Source organism: Xyrauchen texanus, chromosome 16 (assembly GCF_025860055.1).
Source record: "Xyrauchen texanus isolate HMW12.3.18 chromosome 16, RBS_HiC_50CHRs, whole genome shotgun sequence".
NCBI lineage: Eukaryota > Metazoa > Chordata > Actinopteri > Cypriniformes > Catostomidae > Xyrauchen > Xyrauchen texanus.
Window position 1 is genome coordinate 44,123,166 of NC_068291.1, and position 13,651 is coordinate 44,136,816.

General features: G+C 38.7%; 1 protein-coding gene across 1 annotated transcript in view; it reads right to left on the minus strand.

The window, feature by feature from the left end:
* Positions 1-13,651, minus strand: part of akt1 (v-akt murine thymoma viral oncogene homolog 1) — a 71,045-nt gene that overhangs the window by 18,411 nt on the left and 38,983 nt on the right. Inside the window, exons 3-7 of the mRNA XM_052145487.1 lie at positions 7,478-7,606; positions 2,260-2,371; positions 2,006-2,132; positions 532-663; positions 346-411 (exon numbers count right to left, since the gene is read on the minus strand). Coding sequence (XP_052001447.1) covers positions 346-411; positions 532-663; positions 2,006-2,132; positions 2,260-2,371; positions 7,478-7,606 — 566 coding nt within the window. The remainder of the gene's footprint in view (positions 1-345; positions 412-531; positions 664-2,005; positions 2,133-2,259; positions 2,372-7,477; positions 7,607-13,651) is intronic.

The window sequence follows — 13,651 nt, forward strand, 5'->3', positions numbered from 1 at the left end:
AAGGTGTGTGATCTAAACTATGAGAAACTAATTTAACATCGGAAATATTACACACAGCACCTTGTATTACATGATTCAGATCTTTTAAACAGAAACTCCTGGCAGCCTCTCAGAAACAAATCAGCCTGTGAACAGAAAGATCCGATCTAACGTGATCTCTAGTCCACAATGAGGCTATGAATCATCATTATCTGTTCTCTTGAAGATCAGTTCTGTTTACTTATGAGAAGAGAGGTTAAACTCTCCTAAAACGAACCGTGAAGACGAGTAAACAGAGGCGGAAGATGCTTGAGATGAAGAGGTTATTCACCAGAAGAGAAGATCAGGAGTTTGAGAGTCTCTCACCGTTAAGAAGGGGTGTTTAGAGTTCTGAAGCACACGGTTCTCTGTGAGTGTGTGAGCCACTTCATCCTAGAAAACATCACGAAGAGTGTTTGTGCTGTGAGAATACACTAATATACACCAGTACCGGTGGCTGGAAGTGTACACAAGCATCTGTGAAGAACTGAAATATTTCTCAGCAGTACTCACTTTGGCTACAATGACTTCTTTCTTGAGAATTTTCATGGCGTAATATTTTCCCGTGGCCTTCTCCTTCACGAGGATCACCTTCCCGAAAGTGCCTTTGCCCAAGAGTTTGAGGTATTCAAAGTCATTCATGGTCTAGAACCAACACAAACAGCTTGCATGAGTTCAACACAAAACATTAAAGCAACATTTACACCCCATAGCAGGTCCTCGCTCATGCCTCAACTATATGTGGCAGCTCGACCTTTGACCCTCTGTGTGAACGTGAGGGTTACTCTGTAACGTTAGGAACGGTTTAAGAGCTGCTACAATTCCTTTTTAGAACCCGTGTTGACATTTTATTCGAAGAGCAAGTGAAGGGGTGTTTAGAGTTCTTAAGCGCTCAATTTAGGGGCACTTTTTGAAAACAAACAAACCTCTGAAAAACGTTTGGACACCCTGAATCAAAGTTTTATGTGAGCTCACTTTAAAGGTGACAAGAGAGCGATCGCAGATGGTTTGACCTCGATTGACCCCGCGTACACGTGTGTGGACGCTTGTGTTTGGGCTTCGCTGTACGCAATGCATGATTTCAGTTCAATCGACTGATCTCAGTTCAGGAGACTCCGTGCTGTCAGTAAAGGGTTAAACCTTCAACACACAGAGTCATGTGACCAAACAACATGGCGCTGACCACAGCGGAGTTTGTCTTTGGGAGAAACTACATCTGGTGAGAAACCTCATTAAGTTTTTACATTGAAACCTGTTTGAGTCGAAAGATTAGAGTCTCTAGTTTCATCCGATATGCCATTTTTAACAGTTTGAGCGATTTATCGCGAAACAACACGCTGATAAACACAATGACCACGTATGTGGACTATAGGCTCATTTTCCTTAAAATATTCTATATTCACTGTTTATTATCACAAACTGATAAATGTGTCTTTCAGAGGCTTTATATGGAATTATGATGAAAATAAGATGCATTTCAAACTGTTCTGAGACCAGTGCAGACAGACAGCACACTGGAGGTTAAGTCATGCACTAAATAGGGAGCAAGGGAGCATCCTATAGCTCTCTATGCAGTTAAGTCATTCACTAAATAGGGAGCAAGGGAGCATTCTATAGCTCTCTATGCAGTTAAGTCATGCACTAAATAGGGAGCAAGGGAGCATCCTATATCTCTCTATGCAGTTAAGTCATGCACTAAATAGGGAGCAAGGGTGCATCCTATATCTCTCTATGCAGTTAAGTGCGTTCACTAAATAGGGACCAAGGGAGCATCCTATAGCATCCTATACAACGTAATGTCCACGCAGGTGGACGTGGGGTCTCAGGAGGTTAAAGCTCACAAGTCGCGTGTACTACTTTGATGATACTATAATGTTTCTTTTTTTACTTGACAGTATAAGTCGGCAATCGCTCCTTTTGTGATACATGGCAGAAACAAGTTGGGTTTGGAACAACATGAGGGCGAGTAAATGATGACAGAATTTACCACTTTATGTCGAGGTTTGGTCAAATACATCTCCATGTCCATGGGGTCTGGAGACGAGTCCATCATCTCCTCTTCCTGTTTGTGCAGACTGTCGGCCACAGCTTGGATGGCTTTGGTCCATTCCTCCCTATACAACAACAACAGTACGTTTTTGGGGTCACTGTATATCTAGTCAGCTCCATGTGTGCTTTCACACTAGTTTCTCACACTGCAAATAAAGAGCAAGTACACAGGTGTGCGAGTGTGTGTCTGACCGTTCCTCGGGACGCTCCACGTGGAAGGTGCGCTCAATGACACTGGTCCACTGCAGGCAGCGTATGATGAATGTGTTGGGTTTGGGTCGCTCTGTCTTCATCAACTGACATTCTGGACACATCCAGAGGAAACCACACCAGAGACACAGAGAGAGAGAGAAAGAGAGAAATGACTGGTAACATAATTTATCTTCATCTGCATGCTTGTACAGCAGCACATTACGCACACTCAGTAGGGAACACTGGAGCTGCTCCAATTCGCACTACACACACTCGTTTACTAACTTTACTAAAGTTAACTGAACATCACAAAATCTGATACCACATGTTCAACAAAAGTTCCAGGTAAACTAGATCTTCTGTGCATCTGTATCATGCTGTTGACTACCACAGAATATGATTTAATGGATTTTAATATCCATGGACGGACGGACGAGGAATGAGTTTCATTCTGTGTCATTTGAGGCATCATTGAGTCTGTGTCGTGTATTTGGCGCCATCTCCTGGTGGTCATATGTAACATTGTGCTTCATGTGGATTATCTAATGATCTATACATCTGATTATCTTGTGTGTGGACTCGATTGAAAGATAATCACAGACTCTAAATAATGATATGTCATATTGTATGTTCTTTTTATTCTTCGTGAAGTTATAAGTGAAAATGCTGCATATAAGCAACAGCTTCATAATCGTCAAAGACATATATTTAGCTGTTACTCGCTATAGTTTTGTCTGTGAGTAAAACAAATATACTGGTTGTATTTTACTCTTTAAGAGCTTTCCAACGACATAAGACACATGAATATTTGATCAGCTTGATGTTTTTACTGATTGCAATAATATGTACTGTGCACATTGTTTTTATATAAATTATCAAAATGTAACACTTCTGATTTATCTGCACATTTCAAAGCACTTGTTCAGTTTTGGACATAATGTCTACATGCATTAGAAAGTCGAGCTTATAAGCTTTCAAACGACACCTGTTGTGTGTTGGTCAAGATTGTATTTATTAATATTTTGATGATCATTTATTATCCTTACGGGCCCGTCCCAGCATAAAGGGTTAAAGGCATGTACTGCTAACTGATATGAATACTAGAGTGCAGTCAAAAATATGGAGTGGTGGTGGCGTAGTGGGCAAAAGCACATAAATGGTAATCAGAAGGTTGCTGGTTTGATCCCCACAGCCACCACCATTGTGTCCTTGAGTAAGACACTTAACTCCAGGTTGCTCCGGGAGGGATTGTCCCTGTAATAAGTGCTCTGTATAATACATTGGTAATCAGAAGGTTGCTGGTTTGATCCCCACAGTCACCACCATTGTGTCCTTGAGTAAGACACTTAACTCCAGGTTGCTCCGGGGGGGATTGTCCCTGTAATAAGTGCACTGTAAGTCACTTTGGATAAAAGCGTCTGCCAAATGCATAAATGTAAATGTAAAAATTCAACATAGAAACATGTTGAAGAAAAACAAACTAGATCACACAGCCTTAAAGCCCAGGGCGCCCCCGGGCAGTCAAGTGCCCCATTGGCCCGGTCAGTAATCCGTCCGTGCGCCCCACGTTGTTGTTGCGGCATTGTTGTGCCTACTGTCCACTTTAAAAGCGTTGTTAATTTGTACAAACATCACATTGCATTCCTTCAAAGATTCCTCCGGATTGATGTGGACGTAGCCTAAATGTTCTACATACATGTTCTGTTTGAATGATGTTGATATGAGGAAATAAACTGGATAATAAATATATATATATATGAATGTCCAATGTAAGATCTGGGTCCAGTACAGAACAACTGCTCTACATGCTAATAACGTACTCCAAATGGCCTTTTTAAGACTACAACAATCCAATATTGACAATCAACAAAACATTGTATACCAGCTCTCTTTTGTTTTTTACTCTGATGCTTTTGTGTTCAAAATATGAATGCACAATTGCATCCAACAAAAACCAGGAGCACTTAAAAGCTCAAACTCACATCTTTTATCAGAGCAACCGAAATGAGCGGCGTCTGTGTTCTTTCCCCTCAAACATGCTCACTCAAAGAGGAAAAGTTCTGCGTTCAGCGCGACGAAGCACAATCCCGTCTGAACATCCAGCAGTGATTCCGCCAGCCCGCAAACATATGTCGCAAAGAGATCGTGCAGGAGACATGTGTCAGCGAGGAGACGACACAAACGGCCTGTCGAATAGATAAAGGACCCGGGTGAGACCACCACTGAGATCCAGCCGGGCTCATCAGCAGCCCAGAACGCCGCAACCAGCGCCAAGATAAATAATGAGGATCAGCCACTTAATAACCGCTATATTTCACAAGTGTCAGGCAGGAAGCGTTCTCTTGAACAAACATTATGGCTGTCTAATTAGTCCGTTCAATCATTTCAACGGCTTATGCGGGGATGGGGGGGTGAAATTCTGCTGAGGTATGAACGGAGATGATGGTCCAAATATATGTTGAATGTGTTCTGCACGTCCCTCGAGGAAACACAAAACTGTTGGAGGTCAGTTGGAACCTCTCGTGGCGTAGAAGGATCAAATGAAAATCCAGTCATGCCCAAAATATAGTGCAGATATTCATTTCGAGCCGTGGCTGACATATTGATGGGCGCAATATCAGGTCTGGATCTCTTTGAACTTTTTAACAAAGTTAACTGGGTCAATTAAACAAATCAATCTATGTAAGAAACACTTAAAATAGCAACAACAACAAACTACTCGCAATGAGACCGCCAATGCGCGCATTTTATCACGTGGCTTGTTGAGCGCGTTACCGTGGAAACGTAGCGTGAAGCATCCACACGTGCTACGTCTCCGCGGCATATTACAATAATATGTCAGTGCAAATTATTTTATAAATGATCAAAACGTTACATTTCTGATTTATCTGCAAATTTCAAAGCACTTGTTCGGTTTTGGTCATAATGTCGACATGCATTGGACAGTCGAGCTTCTAATCTTTCAAACCATATCTATCGTATGTAGTTATTCATATTTTGAAAATGTTATTTCTTTCGCAACCTTTAAAGGGTTAACCTTTAGTTTCATAAAAAGCTATTTTCCAGGGTAAATTCCTGTGTGATCTTTTAATTTAACAGCATGCAAAATGCCAAATACATCTGAAAAGGAGAGAAAAATGCATTTTCACCCTGTGCTATATGGAAACAATATGATTTTTTTTTAATCAAATATACACTCATTATACATCAGATAATGGCAACATGCCCAACATGTTGGGACAGTCCAGTGTTGTAACATCAGCATTTCTTCGAATAAGACTAAATAAGTGTTTGGCACTGAACAAAAAAGTAACAAACTTGTAAAAACAGTTATTACCATGATATATGACATAATATATGTTATTACCATGATATATGACATAATATATGTTATTACCATGATATATGACATAATATATGTTATTACCATGAGATATGATATAATATATGTTATTACCATGAGATATGACATAATATATGTTATTACCATGAGATATGACATAATATATGTTATTACCATGAGATATGACATAATATATGTTATTACCATGAGATATGACATAATATATGTTATTACCATGAGATATGACACAATATATGTTATTACCATGAGATATGATATAATATATGTTATTACCATGAGATATGACACAATATATGTTATTACCATGAGATATGACACAATATATGTTATTACCATGAGATATGACACAATATATGTTATTACCATGAGATATGACACAATATATGTTATTACCATGAGATATGACACAATATATGTTATTACCATGAGATATGACACAATATATGTTATTACCATGAGATATGACACAATATATGTTATTACCATGAGATATGACACAATATATGTTATTACCATGAGATATGACACAATATATGTTATTACCATGAGATATGACACAATAAGTTATTACCATGAGATATGACACAATATATGTTATTACCATGAGATATGACACAATATATGTTATTACCATGAGATATGACACAATATATGTTATTACCATGAGATATGACACAATATATGTTATTACCATGAGATATGACACAATATATGTTATTACTATGAGATATGACACAATATATGTTATTACCATGAGATATGACACAATATATGTTATTACCATGAGATATGACACAATATATGTTATTATATTATGAAATATGACACAATATATGTTATTACCATGAGATATGACAAAATATATGTTATTATATTATGAAATATGACACAATATATGTTATTACTATGAGATATGACACAATATATGTTATTACCATGAGATAAGACACAATATATGTTATTATATTATGAAATATGACACAATATATGTTATTACCATGAGATATGACAAAATATATGTTATTATATTATGAAATATGACACAATATATGTTATTACCATGAAATATGACAAAATATATGTTATTACCATGAGATATGACAAGTTTGTTACTTTTTGTTTTATTGGCATTTTGCATACTGTCCCAACTGTTTTGGAATTGGGTTTGTAATAAAGCAATTCAATTAGTCAAATTGACAATGAATAATTTAGTCTCAAAATATGGAAATATTTGAACCATTCCAAGTTTGGACCCATTTAGAACAATTTTAAAAACGGGTGAAAATGACCACAACAATAAAGATAGTGACCAATTGATTATATATATATATATATATATATATATATATATATATATATATATATATATATATATATATTAACGCTGTCATTTTAACGTGTTAATTTAGTGGGATTAATAATATAAACATAAATATATTTATGCATATATTAATTTTGATTAATTTTATAAATTAATCGGCATACCATGCAATTAATTCGATTAACAATGTAAATCGATTGACAGCCCTCATTTATATTTATTTATTTTTGTGCATTTATTAACTGTTTATTTAGTTTCATAAATTGCATTTATTATTAAAATGCAAATGTGGTTTATAAAAAAATTATTTGTCATAAAGAACAACAATAAAATGTATGTTTCAACATGTTTTGTAATATATAATATAACACCGTGATAACACTTTATACCACAATAAAAGCTTCCGTATTTATTGCAATATTTAAATGTGATCCCGACACACGGCGGTAATCAAGTATTTAAGTTAGACTTGCATGTATACATGAAAATAAAGAACATGCTACGGTCAGGTAAAGTCTGGGTGAGATACTCACGTGCCACTGAGAAGTTATTTAACGGCGTCTCGAGTTGATCTACATCCTGCGGTCGCTCCTTATAGCCGATAAACGTTCCGTCACTCTTAAGCAAGAAATACCGCGGCCGCCACGTCTTTATGTACTCTCCTACGGGACAAAGAGAGAGAGAGAAGTGAGAAAACGGCAAACGATCATCATAACAAAGTTTCAGAAACATGATAATTATAAAAGCAATTTAGTCGGCTTCATATCACGCATAAGAACACCCCGTGGTAAAGTCATTTACTGCTTTAACATAAAGGCATTTTAACATTTCGTCCCTTGTTTAATAAAAAAACAAGTGTTATGGTGAGACACTTACAATGGAAGTGAATGGAGCCAATCCATAAACACTAAAAAGCACATAAGTACAAAACGTATGGCTACAAAATGCAAACGTTATATGCATTAACATGATTTAATGTGTATTTTAGCATATATAAAGTGCCCCGTACACTTAAGTTCCTTACTGAAACCACGATTTTTGCTCTTTATAAATAAATGAGTGATGAGTTGGAATTATTTTAATCCCTTTAATGTTCAATCATTAACAACAATTAATTGCATTTATTGATTATTTATTTTTCTCCCCAATTCCCAAAGTGCTCCAAGTCCTCGTGGTGGCATAGTGACTCAATCCGGGTGGTGGAGGACGAATCTCAGTTGCCTCCGCGTCTGAGACCGTCAATCCGCACATCTTATCACGTGACTTGTTGAGCCGTTACCATGGAGACGTAGCGCGTGTGGAGGCTTCACGCTATTCTCTGCGGCATTCACGCACAACTCGCCACACGCCCCACCGAGAGCGAGAACCACATTATAGTGACCACGAGGAGGTTACCCCATGTGACTCTACCCTCCCTAGCAACCGGGCCAATTTGGTTGCTAAGGAGACCTGGCTGGAGTCACTCAGCACGCCCTGGATTCGAACTTGTGACTCCAGGTGTGATAGTCAGCGTCAATACTCGCTGAGATACACACACCCCCTCATTAATAACAATTATTAAACATTGCAATAATCTCTTTAACCATATAGTGCCGTGTGTATCAAATGATGATACAATGTTTGACGGCTCCCGTTTCACTCTGTTCAAGCTGACGAGACAAACATTGGGATGTAAGTTTCACACGTTTATGGCACCATCTAGTGGTTATGTGAGGAAAAAAGTGGTTTCAATGTTTATATCGTTCTATTTAAGAAACGTGACTCCTATATTGTGATAAATGACAGCTTATTTTAATTACAGTAATGATTATAATGTTACTGATATTTTAAAATGAGTATTTGCTGAACATAAGCAACTTGTGCTTGATTAAAATGTTGTATATTATTTTATTGAAAAAGCCCCTTTGAAATCCACGTCATCAAATATGATAAAACAGGCTTTTGAGGTTTATATCTGAATCACCATTACATTACATTCATGCACACCACAAAACTATCTGATATATACATTTTACAATATATATATTTAAAGTGTGAACTAATATTTCTGTGTATTTTCATATATGCAGACTGCTCTGTCATTATAAAGATCTCATTATTTTACATTACAAGCTATTATGATGTCATCACAAAGTTTTACAATTCCCCTTTTTAATATGTAAATATAGTGTTTGATGCATTAAATACATATGATAAAAACTGTTATATGTATGTTTGTAAAAAATACTATTTTATTCATACTGTATTTGATGTGCTGAAGTGAACTGTGATGCATTTCAATCCATATTTATAGGCTACAGACAGGAAGTTGTCACGGTCAAACTGTCAAACATTTGGTATCTCTGAAAAGCCCAGAGACTCCTCTGATAATACCCCAAGATTTACCCCTGTAGCATGTATGGGCTAAGAAAAACCTCAATAGTAAATGTCCTACACATGAATGAATTGCTGGACCTCAGGAGGATAATGACCTTTAAAGACTCATGTATCAAATAGATACTCGAATACCTTGTGCAAAATAGTTTGTCTAATGCTACTAGAAACAGTTTAATGGCAAAAAGTTGAATTTTCTGGCCATTATATCACATGTCAGGCTTTACAGGGTTAACCGTTTACGTCTGCCAGTTTTTAGGAAAAGATTTTGAGGTCATATTATGAATATTTTTCATAATAAAGTTGCATAATGAAAGAATGACATCAGCATGCATCCCCATTTTAGTTTTAGACTTAAAACCATGTTTGAGCTCAAAACAACAAGAGTTGTGTTTCCAAAACACGGACAGAAACTGCTGGCGTCTCCCGCAACCGAAATCAATCTGCACTGAAGAAGTTGCAGGATTCACTGCACCAGATGTTGCAGAATTGAAAATGAAAGAAACTCAAGAGACACAGTCAAAAAGACAGAGACAGTTTGAAGAGTTAACCAGGAAAAGTGTAATTTATTGTTAATTACGGGAGTTGAATATTAACCCCATGCGGGGTCTGAGCAAGCTGTCCTTAATTGGCCCATTTCCTCTGTCGCTAGAGTGGATTTGTCACGGCAGACGTCTGTCGCGCTGCTGATATTCATCGAGTTTTGCCTCATTTCAGCTGTGACAGACCAGAGAAGGAGAGTTTGGGAGCCCTAGTAAAGCATCATTTAAAGTCATGATCCTATTAAGAATTTGTAACCATTTGCGAATATGAATGTAAACTTTCTTAAGAGAATAACATTCGTTTTCTTATGCACTGATGGAGTCAAGCAGGCCCTAGTCTCGAGTTGGCAGTCTGGTCAACATTGCAGCTTATTCTGGTCATGAACCGCCCACTTAGAGAGGAAGAGACCATCTGAGTGACATGCAAAGCGACCAATTACAGTTCACATGGTATATGACGTTTAAAGGTGCGGTATGTAACATTTCTATGTAATATTCGCCATTTGTGCAGATGTGTGAACGGAAAAATTGAGCCCTTCCTGGACTTCCTAGGTTGCCTAGTAAAGCCTGTGGACTAATTTTCATGTGACGGGAGCGGGTCGCTTTTGCCGGGAAAATCCAAAGGATGTGACGTTTACGCGCGCTCGCGAGAACGTCATCTTAAGAGATGAAATCCGGCAGACGTCCGGCTCCCAGCACAACACCGACTCCTACACAAACTCAGAGTAATACAAAAACACATTCATCTACCGAATCCTGTCTGGATAAGCGGGAACGTGGTCGAGCAAAAACTAGAGTGAACATCGGCAGGGCGTTTGATTCCTGGAGGGACATTCGTTCGGTTTTGGGGATCAAAACAGACCCTGAATTGGCGTTCTTCTTATTGGACAGGTAAGCTTAGGGTGTGTTCACACTTGTAGTTCGGTTCTCTTGGTCCGGTCCAAAAAAGAAAATGATACATTTAGTCCTGGTTCGTTTAGCGTTCACAATGGCATTTTAAACACCGAACCTAAAGATACAAAACCAAAGGCATCAGGGAAAAGTAACGACCTGATTGGACAGCTTTTATGACGTATATTTTTTGATTGAACTAGCCGATCATCGAAAATAATGGTGGCTGCTGGGCTAATTGCGCTCGTTTGATTTATATATGTACATATGGTGGTATTTTTACCAGCTGAGAACAAACGAAGAGCTAATAACAGTCAAAACAGTGCCGGGAATTCCTCCGTTGTACACACAAATGAAGATATGCTGCAAGGACGGCTGACGGGCGGTTCCGACGCCTGTCCCGAACTGTATTGGACAACATCGCTCCTATGATGAGAAGAACCAGGTATGCTTGAGGTCAGTATTAGGCAAATCACTTCCTGTTTTTGGTCCGTTAAGATGTCTTTGGTCCATGTTGCGTTCATATATCAATCGAACCGCACCAGAGTTAGTTTGGAAGCGGACCGAGACCCACTATTCAGATGGTCTCGGTCCGCTTGTTTGGTGCGCACCAAGGTTCGGATGGCATCGTTCACACTTGTTGAAATGACCCACGCTAACAGAGCAATCGCACCAGAGTTCGTTTTAATCCAACCAAACCTGCCGAGTGTGAACGCACCCTTACATAACTGCAAAGCATGTGAAATATAGCGCCATAAGGATTGATCGGTGTCATTTTAGCTAAACTACAATAACACATGAAATGAATGCTACACAATGTTCAGGATAATGCAAAAAGCTTCATTCATTAGTGTAACATAACTTGGTTATACAGAAAATATATACATTCAATTATTATAAAACAACAGCGCATCGATATATCAGAATGACGGCTGTGATTAATCACATCAATACTGAATTGTGTCACATATTTATAATCTAGTCTGTTTTATAAACCGCTACCGTCATCATCCACCAGATTTAGCCAACCGCTATTGATAAGGCTAGCTAGCTAGCTATACGCCGTCATAGGCTATCGTATAAATGCAGTGAATGTATCATGCAAAGAAAAGTGATCACTTCAAACAGTCTCGTATAGTCAGACCGATAGTCTCGTATAGTCAGACCCTCAAAGTTTGTAGTAAAACAATCATAACTGTGTCATTTTAATTATGCTACCTCATCTGTTAGCATGATGTCAGCGAATCACGTTCATTGTTTTGGTCGATGCTCGTGTCACTATGGAGTGTGTGCGCGAGCAACAGCTATCTGCTGCAGTTCACTTAATGGCCACAGGTGTCACTATAACAAGGGTTTCTGAATCATGGTACTGCACCTTTAAGGGTGTGTAAATCCACAACCGAATCATGACCAACAGTCAGCTGCTGCAGTTCACTTAACGGCCACAGGTGTCACTATAACAAGGGTTTCTGAATCATGGTACTGCACCTTTAAGGGTGTGTAAATCCACAACCGAATCATGACCAACAGTCAGCTGCTGCAGTTCACTTAACGGCCACAGGTGTCACTATAACAAGGGTTTCTGAATCGTACGTACTGCACCTTTAAGGGTGTGTAAATCCACAACCGAATTTAAGAGCAAAGTGTAACATACAGTTGTGCTGATGGATATCGAGCAAACCCAGTACCTTGTAAACACGACATTTGTTACATTTATAAAAAAGTTAATAAATAAAAAATACGTGTTTGATGCATGCACACTACGACTGCTTTGTGATACTGTTTTAGTACCGTCGAGAGCAACGATGTGCACAGATAAGGAATATATCAGCATGTCGAGGCCGCACACGGACAGTCCGTACTTTAGTCCAAAGCATACTTTGGCCTTAAAGCTGAAGTATGTACCTTTATCAGTGTTAACCCTTTAAGCTCAGATGTTCACATGCTATTACTTAGAGGAGGTGATTATCTTTCAAACGAGCCCACACACAAGGTAAACATAGATCATCAGATAATCCATATCCGTCTTTCTTGATCCTTGTGTTCTTCAAACTAGCGCGCAGCACACAGCAGCAGCGTGTCTCGATGGATGTAGAACTTTAGCACTTTTGTAAAGTTAAAACATTATAAATGAGTCCACCTGATTCACCACAACTGGGGAGGAGATGCAGGAAGCGCTCGCAGCAGAAAACATCTGTCCTGCAGGCCGGTGTCCTTAAACACTCACAGTCACAGCAGATGCCTGATATTTTATTGAGCCTGGTGACATTTTTCCCCGTGGCATGATGGGGAGAGATGACTCAGACTGGTTGTGCAGGGTACGAGCTTTTGGAAATCAAAACAGATGGGTAATTTGACTGCTGATGGTATGCACTAGAATATATGTCAATTAAAGCAACAGTACACAGCCAAAGAGAATCTAAGTCAGTGTGTTAGCATATCAAAACAAACTTTGATGCGGCTTATCCACCAGGGCTGGACTGGTAATCTGGCATACCGGGCATTTTCCCGGTGGGCCGACGCAGTCTGGGGGCGATCAGGGGCGGACTGGCCATCGGGAGAACCGGGTCGGACACCAAACGGGCCGAACGGGCCGCGATAAGTTTAAATGAGCCACCGCGTTATGCAGAAAGTATAGTACATAAATAGATTGTACACCCTGTCCTGTGTAGGTATCCATATGAGCTGACTACTACTGATGACTCTTAACCCATCTAAATATGCCATGAAAACTAATGATGGACTTATATATTGTCCAGAACGTTAAATCTGCCATATTGAACGGGTTGCACATTAAAAATCAATCAGAAATGGACAGGAATGGGAAAATGTTGTTCTCCCAATTCGGTTCGAGATACGCTATAATCTGGATTCGATATTATAACACTTAAATGACAAAAT